The sequence below is a fragment of the Canis lupus genome, chromosome 8 (genome assembly GCF_048164855.1).
Source record: "Canis lupus baileyi chromosome 8, mCanLup2.hap1, whole genome shotgun sequence".
Classification (NCBI taxonomy): domain Eukaryota; kingdom Metazoa; phylum Chordata; class Mammalia; order Carnivora; family Canidae; genus Canis; species Canis lupus.
In genome coordinates this window covers 68,915,183-68,926,550 of record NC_132845.1, presented here as the reverse complement: position 1 = coordinate 68,926,550, position 11,368 = coordinate 68,915,183, and the positions used below count along the sequence as shown (strand labels likewise).

The 11,368-nt window shown below is 51.5% G+C and overlaps 3 protein-coding genes across 3 annotated transcripts; all 3 read right to left on the bottom strand.

Annotated features, from left to right (window-relative positions):
- Positions 1-263: 263 nt before the first annotated feature.
- LOC140639010 (mucin-3A-like) lies at positions 264-3,080 on the bottom strand. Its single transcript, XM_072837306.1, is given in 7 exon segments — positions 264-1,353; positions 1,529-1,581; positions 1,871-1,962; positions 2,047-2,223; positions 2,423-2,441; positions 2,444-2,584; positions 2,945-3,080. Coding segments are annotated over 7 exon segments (627 nt in total). The 5' UTR covers positions 3,048-3,080; the 3' UTR covers positions 264-1,311.
- Positions 3,081-3,123: 43 nt separating this feature from the next.
- Positions 3,124-5,775, bottom strand: LOC140639009 (mucin-3A-like). Its single transcript, XM_072837305.1, has 4 exons — positions 5,477-5,775; positions 4,356-4,471; positions 4,184-4,242; positions 3,124-3,565 (listed from the first exon to the last, which is right to left on the bottom strand). The coding sequence occupies exons 1-4, from the start codon at positions 5,637-5,639 to the stop codon at positions 3,124-3,126; spliced, it is 780 nt and encodes a 259-aa protein (XP_072693406.1). The 5' UTR covers positions 5,640-5,775.
- A 462-nt stretch (positions 5,776-6,237) lies between these two features.
- On the bottom strand, positions 6,238-11,331 carry MUC3A (mucin 3A, cell surface associated). The gene has a single exon (XM_072837304.1). The coding sequence runs from the start codon at positions 9,279-9,281 to the stop codon at positions 6,372-6,374; it is 2,910 nt and encodes a 969-aa protein (XP_072693405.1). The 5' UTR covers positions 9,282-11,331; the 3' UTR covers positions 6,238-6,371.
- Positions 11,332-11,368: the final 37 nt, after the last annotated feature.

Below are 11,368 nucleotides of genomic sequence, written 5' to 3'. Positions count from 1 at the left end.
CCTGACCCAGCCCTGAGCTCCCTAAGTCAAGGGAAGAAGGACACAGATGACAAACCCAACAGGTCCCCACCTGTGGCTGATCTGGAGGCCCCCCCGCTACCACCCACTCTGTAGCAAAAATGGGCCCCCCAGTCTTTAGGAGGACCTAGACCCCTCCCTTCCTTGCTGGGAGAAACTGGTGCTCCCTGACCCTCCCACACATCCTCTGGAAGTCCCCATTCTCTGAGTGGAGATGCCATGAGATAAGAAAGACACAGAGCAACTTCTTTTCCAATAATGCTAGATTGTGTTCACATGGGAGAACTGGAGGCTGCAAGACTTTCTTCCCCAAAAGACATGTTCCTATGAAGAGGGCTGGGGACTTCTGACCTCTGAGGTTACTGCAGCAATGGGAGTGAGGCCGAGAGAGGAAAGGGGAGTGGTGGGGGAGGGTGAGGTCATAGGGGATCAGAGGGAAGGGGGAATGAGGACAAAGGGCTGAGGGGGCTTCTCCACCTCAGGGCCCTGCTTCTGCTTCCCGTTGAGGCCCCAGAAAACTGAGATCCAGGCCCTTCAGAGCAAGAAGGGGGAATGGGGCTTCAGAATGGCAGACCAGGGCCTGAGAAGCACCAGCTAGGGGACTTGAGAGGCAGAGGACATCCATACCTAGCTGGGAATGGCATGTGGAGGGAGGAGGGAGGATTTAAGACTGGGGCCCTGGAATGGGGGAAGGGGTAAAGATTTAGGGCTGAGATTATAAGGATGGGGGCGGAAACAAATGGGAGCAGACTTGGGGCTGGGATGGGGAGTGATTTAAGAAGTGGGTTCACAGGGGGAGATTTGAAGGTGGGAGCAAGGAGCAGGTAGGAGGATGGTTATAGACGCAGGTGGGGAACAGGCACAGGGATGAGCATGAGAGAACAGAGACCGAGGTCTGAGTCCCTGGAAGGATCTGGGGCTGGGGATCTGAGAGAGACCACCTATAAGCACAGGGCTGATACAGGAGTGCACTGGGATAGAGATCTTACAACACCTCTGGTTTTCACAGTAACTACGAGATATCAGGACAAGTATGCTCTACTCATTTTGCAGGTTCAGAGAAGTTACTGACTTGACCAAGGTCCCACAGTAGAAGAGTCTGGATTTGAACTGGATCTCCAGGTGAGTTTCACCCAAGTGGGGAGAAGGATGAGGGTCGGGGAGATAGTCTGATTTTGCTCAAGGAAACCAGGAGACAGAGCTGCATGAGTCCTTGGGCAATCCCTTGAAATAGATGTGGTTCAGTTTCTTCTCACTGTCAGAGGCAGGGTAGAGGTTCATGAAGTGCAGGACTCACGGCAAGGGCGAGGCCACCTCAGGTCTCTGGATGTGCACCTGCCACAGAGTATGTGTGAAAGAGGTAGTGAGGACAGGGAACCACCCTGCTCAGGCTGGCTGGAAGGTCACTGCCTCCTGGTGCTAGCCCAGCCCCCTGCCCCGGTGGGTGGAAAGAGGGCATCTGGACCTGGACCCGGGAGAGCTCCTTACCATCCCCCCTTTGCCCCCTCACCCTCACATTGGTGTCCACATTCTTCAAGGCCGCCTGGAGGTATTCATCCTTGACTAGAGAGAGAGAAAAGGGAACAGGAGGAAAGAGAGGAGAGAAGGGGCAAGAAAGGTGGGGAAGGCAAGGCCTGGCAGGGGGGCTCCTGTGCCCCGGTGCCTGTCTTGTAGGGATGGCCGGTCCAGGACCTGGGCCGTCTTCAGGAGGTGCCCAGGGAAGGGGAGACTCCCTGCTCCAGGTACACGAAGTACGCGTCTGCCCTGGACAAGGGAGGACGCTGGGTTTTTCCCAGGCCCCAGTGATGCCCAGAAAAGCCCCTGTTCCCCCTGCCCAGGAGGCAGGACTCACCTGTTCGGTTGTTCTCCGAGTCCAAGTTTGAAAACGTCCCCACAGTGTCTTCATCCCAGACCTCGAACCATTTCCTGTCGTCCTCCCAGGACCTGAGCTGGGGCAACGCACCGTCAGAGCAGGGCCGCCCAGCTGGGACCCCTTTGCCACCTCACCCCCACCCCCAGCGCGCTCACCCGCCTTCACCCTGGCCGCCTCTCCGGGAGCGCGCAACGAAGACGCTCAGGGACACCAGGAGCAGCAGCAGCAGCAGCACAGCCGCGACCCCCACCAGGCCCCCCACCAGCGCTCGCCGGGCGACGGCCACCTCGCAGTGCGGCCCCGAGAACCAGTGCGTGTCCGTGGAGAAGCAGCTGGAACAGAGGGTCCCAGGTCACAGGCCCTCACCACCTTCCGGGCAGGGTCCCCTCGCACACCTGGGCCCCTCCGGCGCCGGCGGGGGGGGGGGGGGGGGCGGGGTTCCGCCGTAGGCCGCGGGGGCGGGGCCGAGGCGGGTGGGGCCGCGGGGGAGCGGCCACCTGGTGGGCCCAGCGGGTGGTGGGCGGGGCTCACCCGCAAGCGGGACCCTCCTCTGCACAAGGCATCGGTCCTGGTGACAGTCAATGGCGCCGTCCACGCCCGAAGCGCATTTGGTGACGCAACGGAGCCTGTTCTTCTCCACCACCGGGAAGTAGAAATCCTCATAGCCTTTCGCAGTGGCGCAGCGACAAATGGCTAGGGGGTGAGCAGGGGATTGCAGGACAGGGACCTCACCCACTCTACTCAGGGGCCTGGTTATAATGACTCTGAAAATAGATGGGGAAAACTACATTCCCAAGAGTGGGGTCTCTGTGGAGTAGACCCTAGGATTAGATGAGGGAAGGGCAGACCCCCAGGACCCTCCCCTCCCCTTACGTTGCCTGCTTGTCCTCAGATGGAATCTATGAACAAGGGCCAGGAAGGGCAGCCCTGCCCGGGACCACATCACTTGCCTCCCTGAGAGATCTCCTCCTCCCCAGGGAATTTCAATGGGCAAATGTTTCTGGTGGGAGGGTCATGGTCTCCTGGGCCACTCAGCCCTTTGCCCACCCTTACCTTCCAGAGTCAGCTCCTTCCTGGTGTTGTTGTTCACCTTGATGGAATCAGGCTTAAAACACAAGGCTGGGGGGCGGGGGGCGGAGCGGGAGGAGACAGGCATAGGTGGAACTGGGGGAGGAGGCTAAGGGCTCAGGGACAGGTAAGCAGTCCTGGGAGTGGCAGAGACGATTCTGTCACTAAGGGGGGATGTGGAGTGGCTGCAAGGAAAGGCTCCTCTTGTCTCCCTCATTTCCCCCTAATAAGCAAGGGTCCTCAGTCATCCTGAAAACTTGGAGCAGAACTGTCAAGGGGTCTTTCCCACACCCAGGTTCTGGCAAGCCCCTCCTTAGCCCCATCCTTGACCCAGTTGGCTGTAAACTCCCTCCTCTCCCAATCTGCTGAAAGGACCCCAGGGCTGGCACCCCAGCCCAAAGGCTCCTATCGAAGCTGGTAGCACTGGCCCTCACTCCTCCCTCCAGCTTTGGCTCACTCTGGTTATTCTGGGAGCTGTCCTCCTTATGGCTGAGGTTCTGGAGCTCCTCCTTCAGGACAGTCTTCACTTTCTCGTACTCGCTCTCCAGCTGGAGGCTAAAAGGCAACTCCAGCAGGACCACGTAGTCTACCACAATGCTGCCACTCCTGAGGGGATCAAGAGGATTGGGGGGTCTTACAAGGTTCTCAAGCCAGGGGCATGTAAGTCTTTAGGAGGGCTCCTCCAGGACTAACCACAAGTACACTGGTATTGGGAGGAAGGCAGAAGCAACAAGTTGGGATTCCAGACATTATTTGCAGGAACCACCAGCATCCCTGACTTAGCCCGGAAAGCAAAACAAGGAATGATTGACATGCTCCTGCCTTGCATCAGGCCATTACCAAACCAGGCCCTCCTGGGCTCTCTTCTTTGCTCATGCTGACCCACTCAGTAGGCCAGGTGCCAGCCAGAGAAAAACTAGCTACTGTCCAGACACCAGGCTTCCCACAAACCCTCATGCGCCACCTCCTTGCATGTCCCATGTAATCTCTCTCCTTCCAATCATGGTTAAAAAGGAGCGGTGGCATCTCTCCAACAGAGAAATGACTACAGAAAATGACTGGAAAAATACCCCATGGAGTGACTGGTTCCCCTACCTCCTCCCTCCACCTCCCTCTTTCTGAAATCTGATGATTCCAAAAGGAAAAGATGGCTTCTCCAGCTTTTTTTGTGTGCCTCCCTGCCCCACCCAACACTACCTCCACAGCCACATAAGGGTCTCCTACCTCAGTGACAGGATCTCCACATCCTTGAACCCCTGCACATTTTGATAAATCTTCTGCATCTGAAATGCCAAGATCCTTGGGTTCAAACCTGAACCTTGTGACCTGCGTGCACCCAGGGGCCCAAGTTCAGTTTCAGGGTAGGACCCGTGAGTTCCCTCCCTTTCCCTGTCACCTGATCCCGGAAGGTGTCACTGAAATCCTTGTAGGCCTTGGAAGTGTTGTCATTGAGGTCCGGGGAGAACTCCTGGTCAACAGACACCTCCATGCCCACTTCAGCATCCACAGTGTCTGCACACAGAGTGCCCTTCTCTGGTCACTTCACCAACCACTTCTGACTGACATCACCACCACCACAACCCAGAGTTTCCTCCCATTGCCCCTGTCCCTGTTCTCTGAGGACTGATTAAACATAAACAGTAGGAGGATGGGAGGTAGGATTTCTAGGATGAATTGTGCCTAGACATATATGGGAAAGATTAGAGGTAAGGAGGCCTGTGGTCTCTCCTCTGTGTGTCCCAGTGGCAGGCAGAATAATGGCTCCCAAAGATGCCAATGTCTTCATCCCCTGAACTTCTGGATATGTTTGTTACATGGCAAGGAGGAAGCAAGATAAGAATTAAAGCAGATAAGAATTAAAGTTGCTAATCAGCTGACTAAAATGGGGAAATTAACGTGGGTTACAGGGTGGGCTCAACATAATCACCAGAGTCCTTAGCAGTGGAAAAGAGAGGCTGAAGAGGTCAGAATCAGTCACAAGATGTAACTATAAAAGAAAGGCCAGAGTGCAATGCTGCTGGCTTTGAAGATGGAAAGAGGGAGCCTTGAGACAAAGAAGAGAGGCTTCAGAACCTAAAAAAAAAAAAAAAAAAAAAAAAAATGGATTCTCCTCTAAAGCCTCCAGGAAGGAACACAGGCCCGGCAACACCTTGATATTAGCCCAGCAAGACCCATGTCAAACTCCTATCTACAGAATTGTAAGATAATAAATTTGCATTATTTCAGCTGCTAATTTTGTGATAATTTGTTACAGCAGCAATTAGAAGCTAATACAGCTCTTAGCAGGCCAGACTGGGAAGGAGACCAGAGGAAGGAGTGTGGTCCCAACCACCTCCTGAAGGTGAGGGTGGAAAGGAAGCATGACATAGAGTAGAGGAAAGCATGGGAGAGAAGGCAGGGATGGAGGAATTAGGCAAAATGACATGAGTGCTAACAAGTGAACCATAGGACTGGGCCCAGGGAGAGTCAGTGGCACCTCCCAGGAGAAAATGCAGAGGCAAGGCTCTGGCAACTCACCCAGATCCACCTGTTCCACCGCAAACTCACAACGGGACCCATAGATGGTGCTAGGACAGTGGCACTTGAGGCCATCCCATTTATCCCCATTCTGGCACCTGATCTCCTGGAGCTCACAGTGGTCCCCAGAGAACCCCAAGGGACAGTGGCAGAGGCCCTGCATCCAGGTGCCACCATTGTCACAGGTACCTGGGCAGCATAGGAAGAAAGAGAAGTTTAGAATAGGGTTTGCCCTTGATGACACAGAAATTTAGCAGAGGAGAGAAAAGAGGGAACAGGGAAGCAGGAGGTCTAACCTGGGGTGGCGGTCAACCTAGACTGTGTGCTCATCTGAGTAGAAGTCGAAGTTGTCCTGGGTGATGTAAGGGTGGTGGTAGTCTGAGGGGTGACCACCGGTATTTCTGAAGTAGGGTGGAGTGAGTCAACTTGATTGAAGTCACCATGGTGGTTGGAAAGCTGCTACTTAGTTTTGTGGTCAATGGGAGGCTAGTGAATCCAGGCATATGTGGGATGGTTACAGAATTGGTGCTCATCCAGGATCCACTCGTAGGTCTTTGAGTGCTTGTCAAAACTGTGTAACTGGGGGCAGTCCCAGTACTGATATAACTAAAAGCATCTGTTATGCTGTTGGTAGGATGAGTTTCCAGAACAGTAGAAGTGTCCATGTGCATAGGAAACACAGTTGTCATACTAATGGAACTAGAAGTGGCCATCTCAGTAGTAGAGGTAAACACTGACAGTGGGATGGTGGGCATAGAAGTAACTTCACTACTTGGACCCATTTCCATACATGAAGTAGTGGGAAAGGCAGGCACTATTGTAACTGATATAGATTCTGGACAAGAGGTAGTGGAAGAAATAAAACAGATGGTAGTTGTTTCAGTAGCAAAGATATTTAGAGAAGATGTGTTTGGAGATGTTCTTGTAGTTTCAGATGAAAAAGAAGTAATGAAAGCAGTGAGAGAGAACCCTGTATTTTCCATACTAGAGAGAAATGAGGATGTAGAAAGAGAGTGGTGGTAGTGAGCATTGAATTTATACTGCTGGAGGAAAGAGAAGAGGACATTATTGCTGTGGATATTGAAGAAGAGATAATAGTACCAAAAGAAGTAGTTATTGCATTTGTAGATGTACTCAGACTAGGGAAAGATAATGCTGGAGAAACACAAGTACTGTGTGGTACTGTGGGGGTGGGTGTTGTTACCAACAGTGTAGTAACAACACTCGTGGCTGTTTCTGGGATAGAGGGAGTGGGTGAAGTGGCTGTGATAGAGGTAGCAGAGATTGAAGTGTTGGTGGGAGTGGTGATGTCAGTTGTATCCATGGCGGCTATAGGAATGGACGCAGCATTGGTACCAGGGAGTGTAGTGATCAAGGTGGACAAAGGGCTAGTGTTTGTGGTCAAAGTGGAGACTGATTCTGTGATTGGAACAGGTGGAGAAGACAGAGGCATACTCATGGGTGATGTGAAGGTATTGGTGGTCACTGTCACTGGAGTAGGGGTGGTAAATGTTTGAGAATAGACTATATTCGTGAGAGTGATTGATGATGTAGTTGCAAGAGGAGAAGTAATCTCTGTGGTGAGAAACTGCATCCAAACATCCCCAGTAGGAGTTAGTGTGGTTTTCCAGGTGGATGTGGCATGAGAGGGTGTGACAGTCATCCTGCGTGTATATGTAGTAAATGTAGTAGAGGAGGATAGTCCAGTTGGAGATGTTGTGTGTGTGTCAGTGTTTGTGTGCCATGTATTTGTGCTTGTTGCATATGAAGTGGTATTCTCTGTCTGTGTGATTCTGGTACTGCTTGTAGATGTGGAAGAGGAGCCTGCAGAAGTACCTGGAATGTGTGTGGCAAGGATGGGAGATGAGGTGCTATGGGTACTTGTGAGCATGGATGCCATAGTAGGCACTGTGGTAGAGGTTGTGATGACACTGGATGGTATGCCTGTATTTTGTACAGTGGGGATAGATGGGATGATATATGTGGGGGTTGCCAAAATGCTGGAAGCAGTGAGTGTGGAGGTGAGGTCAGTAATGGTAGTCAGTGAACCAGTGGTACCACTGGATATAGGGATAATGGTTGTCAGTCTTGAGGTAGGCATGCCTCTACTAACAGAGGATGAGTTTATGGTGGTGGTTATCCTCGGGGTACCAGTGGTAGAGGGAGTTGAGGTTATTGCTGATGTGGTTGTGCATCCTGTAGGGTACATGTTTGAAGAAGTAACACCCGGGGTGCTGTGTGGTGTTGTAGGGGTGGGTGTTGTTACAATTGTGGTAGTAGTTTCTGGAGTGGAGAAAGTGGGCAAAGAGGCTGTGTTCAAGGTGGCAATGGTTGAAATCCTGGTAGGAGTGGTGATTGCAGTTGTGGCCGTGGGCCCAGTACTAGTGGAAAGTATAGGGGTGGACGTAACGTGGGCTGTAAGGAGTGTAGTAATCAAGGTGGACAAGTGGGTAGTGTTTGTGGTCCAATTGGAGACTGATTTTGTGGATGGAGCAGGTAGAGAAGACAGATGCATACTAGTGGCTGATGTCAAGGTATTCACAGTCACTGGAATAGAAGAGACTGATGTTGTAGAATTGACTGTATTCCTGAGTGTAATTAATGATGTCATTGTGGGAGAAGTAATTTTTGTCATGAGAGACACTGTGGAAGCATCTTTTGTAGGAATAAGTGTAGCTTTCCAGGTAGGTATGGCATGAGAAGATGTGATGGTCATCTTGCCTGTGTGTGGAGCTGCTGCAGTGGAGGAGTGTGGTTCTGTGGTTGTGAATGTCATGTTAATATTGGTGTTAGTGGGTTCCAGGGTGGTTTCAGAGGTGGTAGATGCAGTGGAAGCCATTGTATTTGTTGAAGTGATTGATGATGTGATTGGAGAAGTCCAAGTAATTCCTGTTTTGGGAGTTTCTCTAGGGCTGTCTCTCCTCAGAGTACATTTTATTTTCATGGAACTCATTGTTTTCAAAGTAATTGTTGTTGGTGTAATCAGTGTAGTGGTTGCTTCAGTAGAAGTAGATATACTTTGTGTTGTAAGTGTTGTTAATAGATTTGTTGATGTGGGATCATGAATGGTGGCAGTTGCTGTTTTGAATGTACTGCTGGTGTTAGGAAATGAAGTTGTGGCAGTAATCAAGGTGCTACTGGTGGTAGGTGAAGAGTTGTTATCAGTTACTGTTGCTGAGATGTTCATGGCAGTTAGAGAAGGGGTAATAGATGTAGAAGTGATTAATGGGGTAAGAGACCTGGTTGTATGAATGCTTGCCATAGTCAGGCCAGCCCTTTCTGTGGTATCAGTTGTAGAGGGTATCAGAGTATGGGAGGTTGTGTGTGTGGTTGGGACAGAGGAAAAGAGTAAGGCCATGGTTGTGGGAGTTTTACCCAGAGTGGTTGTGGTAGTGGGAAGAGAGGTCACGGCTGAGGTAACTTTCTCAGTGGTAGTCAGGGTCATGCAGGTGGTGGGGTAGGAAGTGGTGATTATAAGGCTCATGGGATTGATGCACTTTGTGGTGCTCATGTAGACAATGAGGGTGGGTGGAGTGGTTTCAACCTTGATGACAAACTTGGACATTGGAATTGTTGAGGTGTTGGACTTGATTGCAGTTTTCAGTGATGCCTCAGAGATAGGTTTAAAGTGGGGGGAGGTGGGAAGAGTTGTAAATGTGTGTTCCCTACTGTCGGGAGCTGGAGGGGTCCTGTTAGGGATGCTGAGAGGCCACCTTGCTGTGTCTTTGGAGTGTGGGGAATTGCTGAGAACAAAGTGAGCTGTTTCTGCTCTGGGAAAAAGCTCAGTAGAGGTGGATGCGGTCATGGGGAAAGTGCCTGTATAGAACAGAAGGATTCATTTGCAGATCACTTTGTCACCACAAACACCACATAGATTATTCACTACCCTATTTTCCAGATAGTATCACAGAATATAGGACATTTCATTGCTTATCCCTCCATCAGAGCAATTTGGAGCTAGAGCCTTTCAGGTTCTGAAGGGGGTACCCTCAGTCCTTTGCCCTCCTCTTCTGAGCTACACTGAGCATGCAGGTTCAGCTGTGGGTCCTCCCTCCCCTCCCCTTTCTCCATACATACATGTTTTCCTTACTCTTCCCTCACCTGCTGCCCAAAGTCCCCACCCTTTGGCTTTCCTCTCTCCTTCTCCCTATGACACACTGTTCTTGGGCTGACTCTCCTCCAAGGAGAACCCAGCCAAGCCTGGGCTGGGGGTAGGGATACATCATGGACACTAGAGCCATTGGGTCAGAGGGGAACTTTGCATAGAGAACAGCAAAGGGAAAACCATAGATTCAGGTTCAGATTCTATTGAGATTGAGGGACAGGAAGAGAGGACCACACTGACAGGATGAGGAACAGGACAGAGAAAGAAACTTCCAGAAAGTATTAACTCAGAAGGTAGGCATGAGTTCCAAAGACCTTAATGTTTAGCATTGACTGTTAATAAAAACAGACATGTTTTCGGCCACTCTGTTCTGGCCACTGGGCTAATTAGTTTACAAACATGAACCTCTCACTCTATAGATATCATCAACCCCATTTTACAGGGGGTAAGAGTGAGGGTCAGAGATCTCATACTGCTGGGGATGAGTGGTGGGAGATTTCTGAAGCCACAGCATTTGCAAGCAAAAAGGACCCAGACCTCCTGCCCACTCAGCATTAGCCTCCTCCTAACTTTGGACCCAGGATATCTTCATTCTGAGAGCTGAAATTTCATTTCTCAGCCCTAACTAGTGTGTGAAGGAGGTATGAGGAGGGATTATGAAGATTCCTGAGTTGGAACACTTAGAGCCAGGAGATAGCCCTAGAGGTAAGCAAAAGGGTGGTCCATGGGCCTCTAGGTTGGGAAGGTATAGGACTGGGGGTCAGGAACAGACACCAGGAAACAGAGGGAAGAGAAATACAGAGGAATTGTGGGCTCTCTAAGGGATAGAAAAGAAAAAGCCCTGGGCCCCACACTGGGTGGTACACACCCACCCTTTGGGAGCATTCAGGATCTCCCCAGCCCAGCCTTGCCAATGACAGTTGTGCCCAGAAACATGGGCAAGGTGGGGGCAGGGAGAGATAGAGGCAGAGCTGGAGAAGGGGACCAAAGGTGGAGAAGTTCCAGAGAGAGGAGAGAACCCCAGGAAGAGGTGGAACTGTCATGGAGAGAGCACCACGGGAAGTGAAGGAAGAGTCCAGAGTAGAAGGAGCACTGGAGTTGGTGGGGGGAAGGACAGAAGAGAAATGGGGGCTCAGAAAACCAAATCAAAGGGAAGAACACTCCTCTGGAAAAAGGTTATGCCCACCCTCCCAATGCAAGCACCAATCCCTGCAACCTGCTTGGTCCTGGGTTGAAAGCAGCACCGGCTCAAACCAGCTTCCTTTCTCCTTAATGCTTCCTGCACCCAAAGCTCTGAGGAATCCCTCCTCAGTCTCCCCTTCGGCCTCAGAGCCACTTCCCCACACACCTCCACTCTAGAACATCAGGAGGGTCTCTCCAGCCTTTTTCTCACCTGCCCTCTCACCTCTGGCCCCCGTGGAGGCCCTGAGCATCCAGAGGAAGCTAAGGAGACTGAGCAGCTGCATGGGCCTGGTGCAGGGGGTAGAGCAGGCGCCAGCACCGGGGGTAGCTACAGGAGGCAGCCACTATGTACACAGAAGCACCCAGATGGAACTGAAAGGAGTGGTTATCTGCTCTGCTTGACGTGGGGGCTAAGCATAGGTTCACCTTTGCACCACCCACCTCACTTCTCTTCCCCATGTCTCTGACTTCATTGCTGTGGGAAGGACACCAAGAAACTTGGACTAGCCCAGGAGGTGTCATACAGGGAGCATTGCTGGTGGTCCAACCCCTAGCTGACCTGACCCATTCAGAGCAGTTCCTAAGACCCTGCCTTTTCCCTCCCT

What these genes read in the sequence shown, in the direction of transcription:
- LOC140639009 (XM_072837305.1), bottom strand. Translation starts at nt 5,639, where the DNA reads ATGCAGGGCCTCTGCCACTGTCCCTTGGGGTTCTCTGGGGACCACTGT. An exon ending in GGTGGAACAGGTGGATCTGG is followed by an intron (nt 4,472 to 5,476) that starts GTGAGTTGCCAG and finishes CTCTGTGTGCAG; the next exon opens with ACACTGTGGATGCTGAAGTG. An exon ending in GTGGAGATCCTGTCACTGAG is followed by an intron (nt 3,566 to 4,183) that starts GTAGGAGACCCT and finishes TGATCCCCTCAG; the next exon opens with GAGTGGCAGCATTGTGGTAG.
- MUC3A (XM_072837304.1), bottom strand. Translation starts at nt 9,281, where the DNA reads ATGACCGCATCCACCTCTACTGAGCTTTTTCCCAGAGCAGAAACAGCT.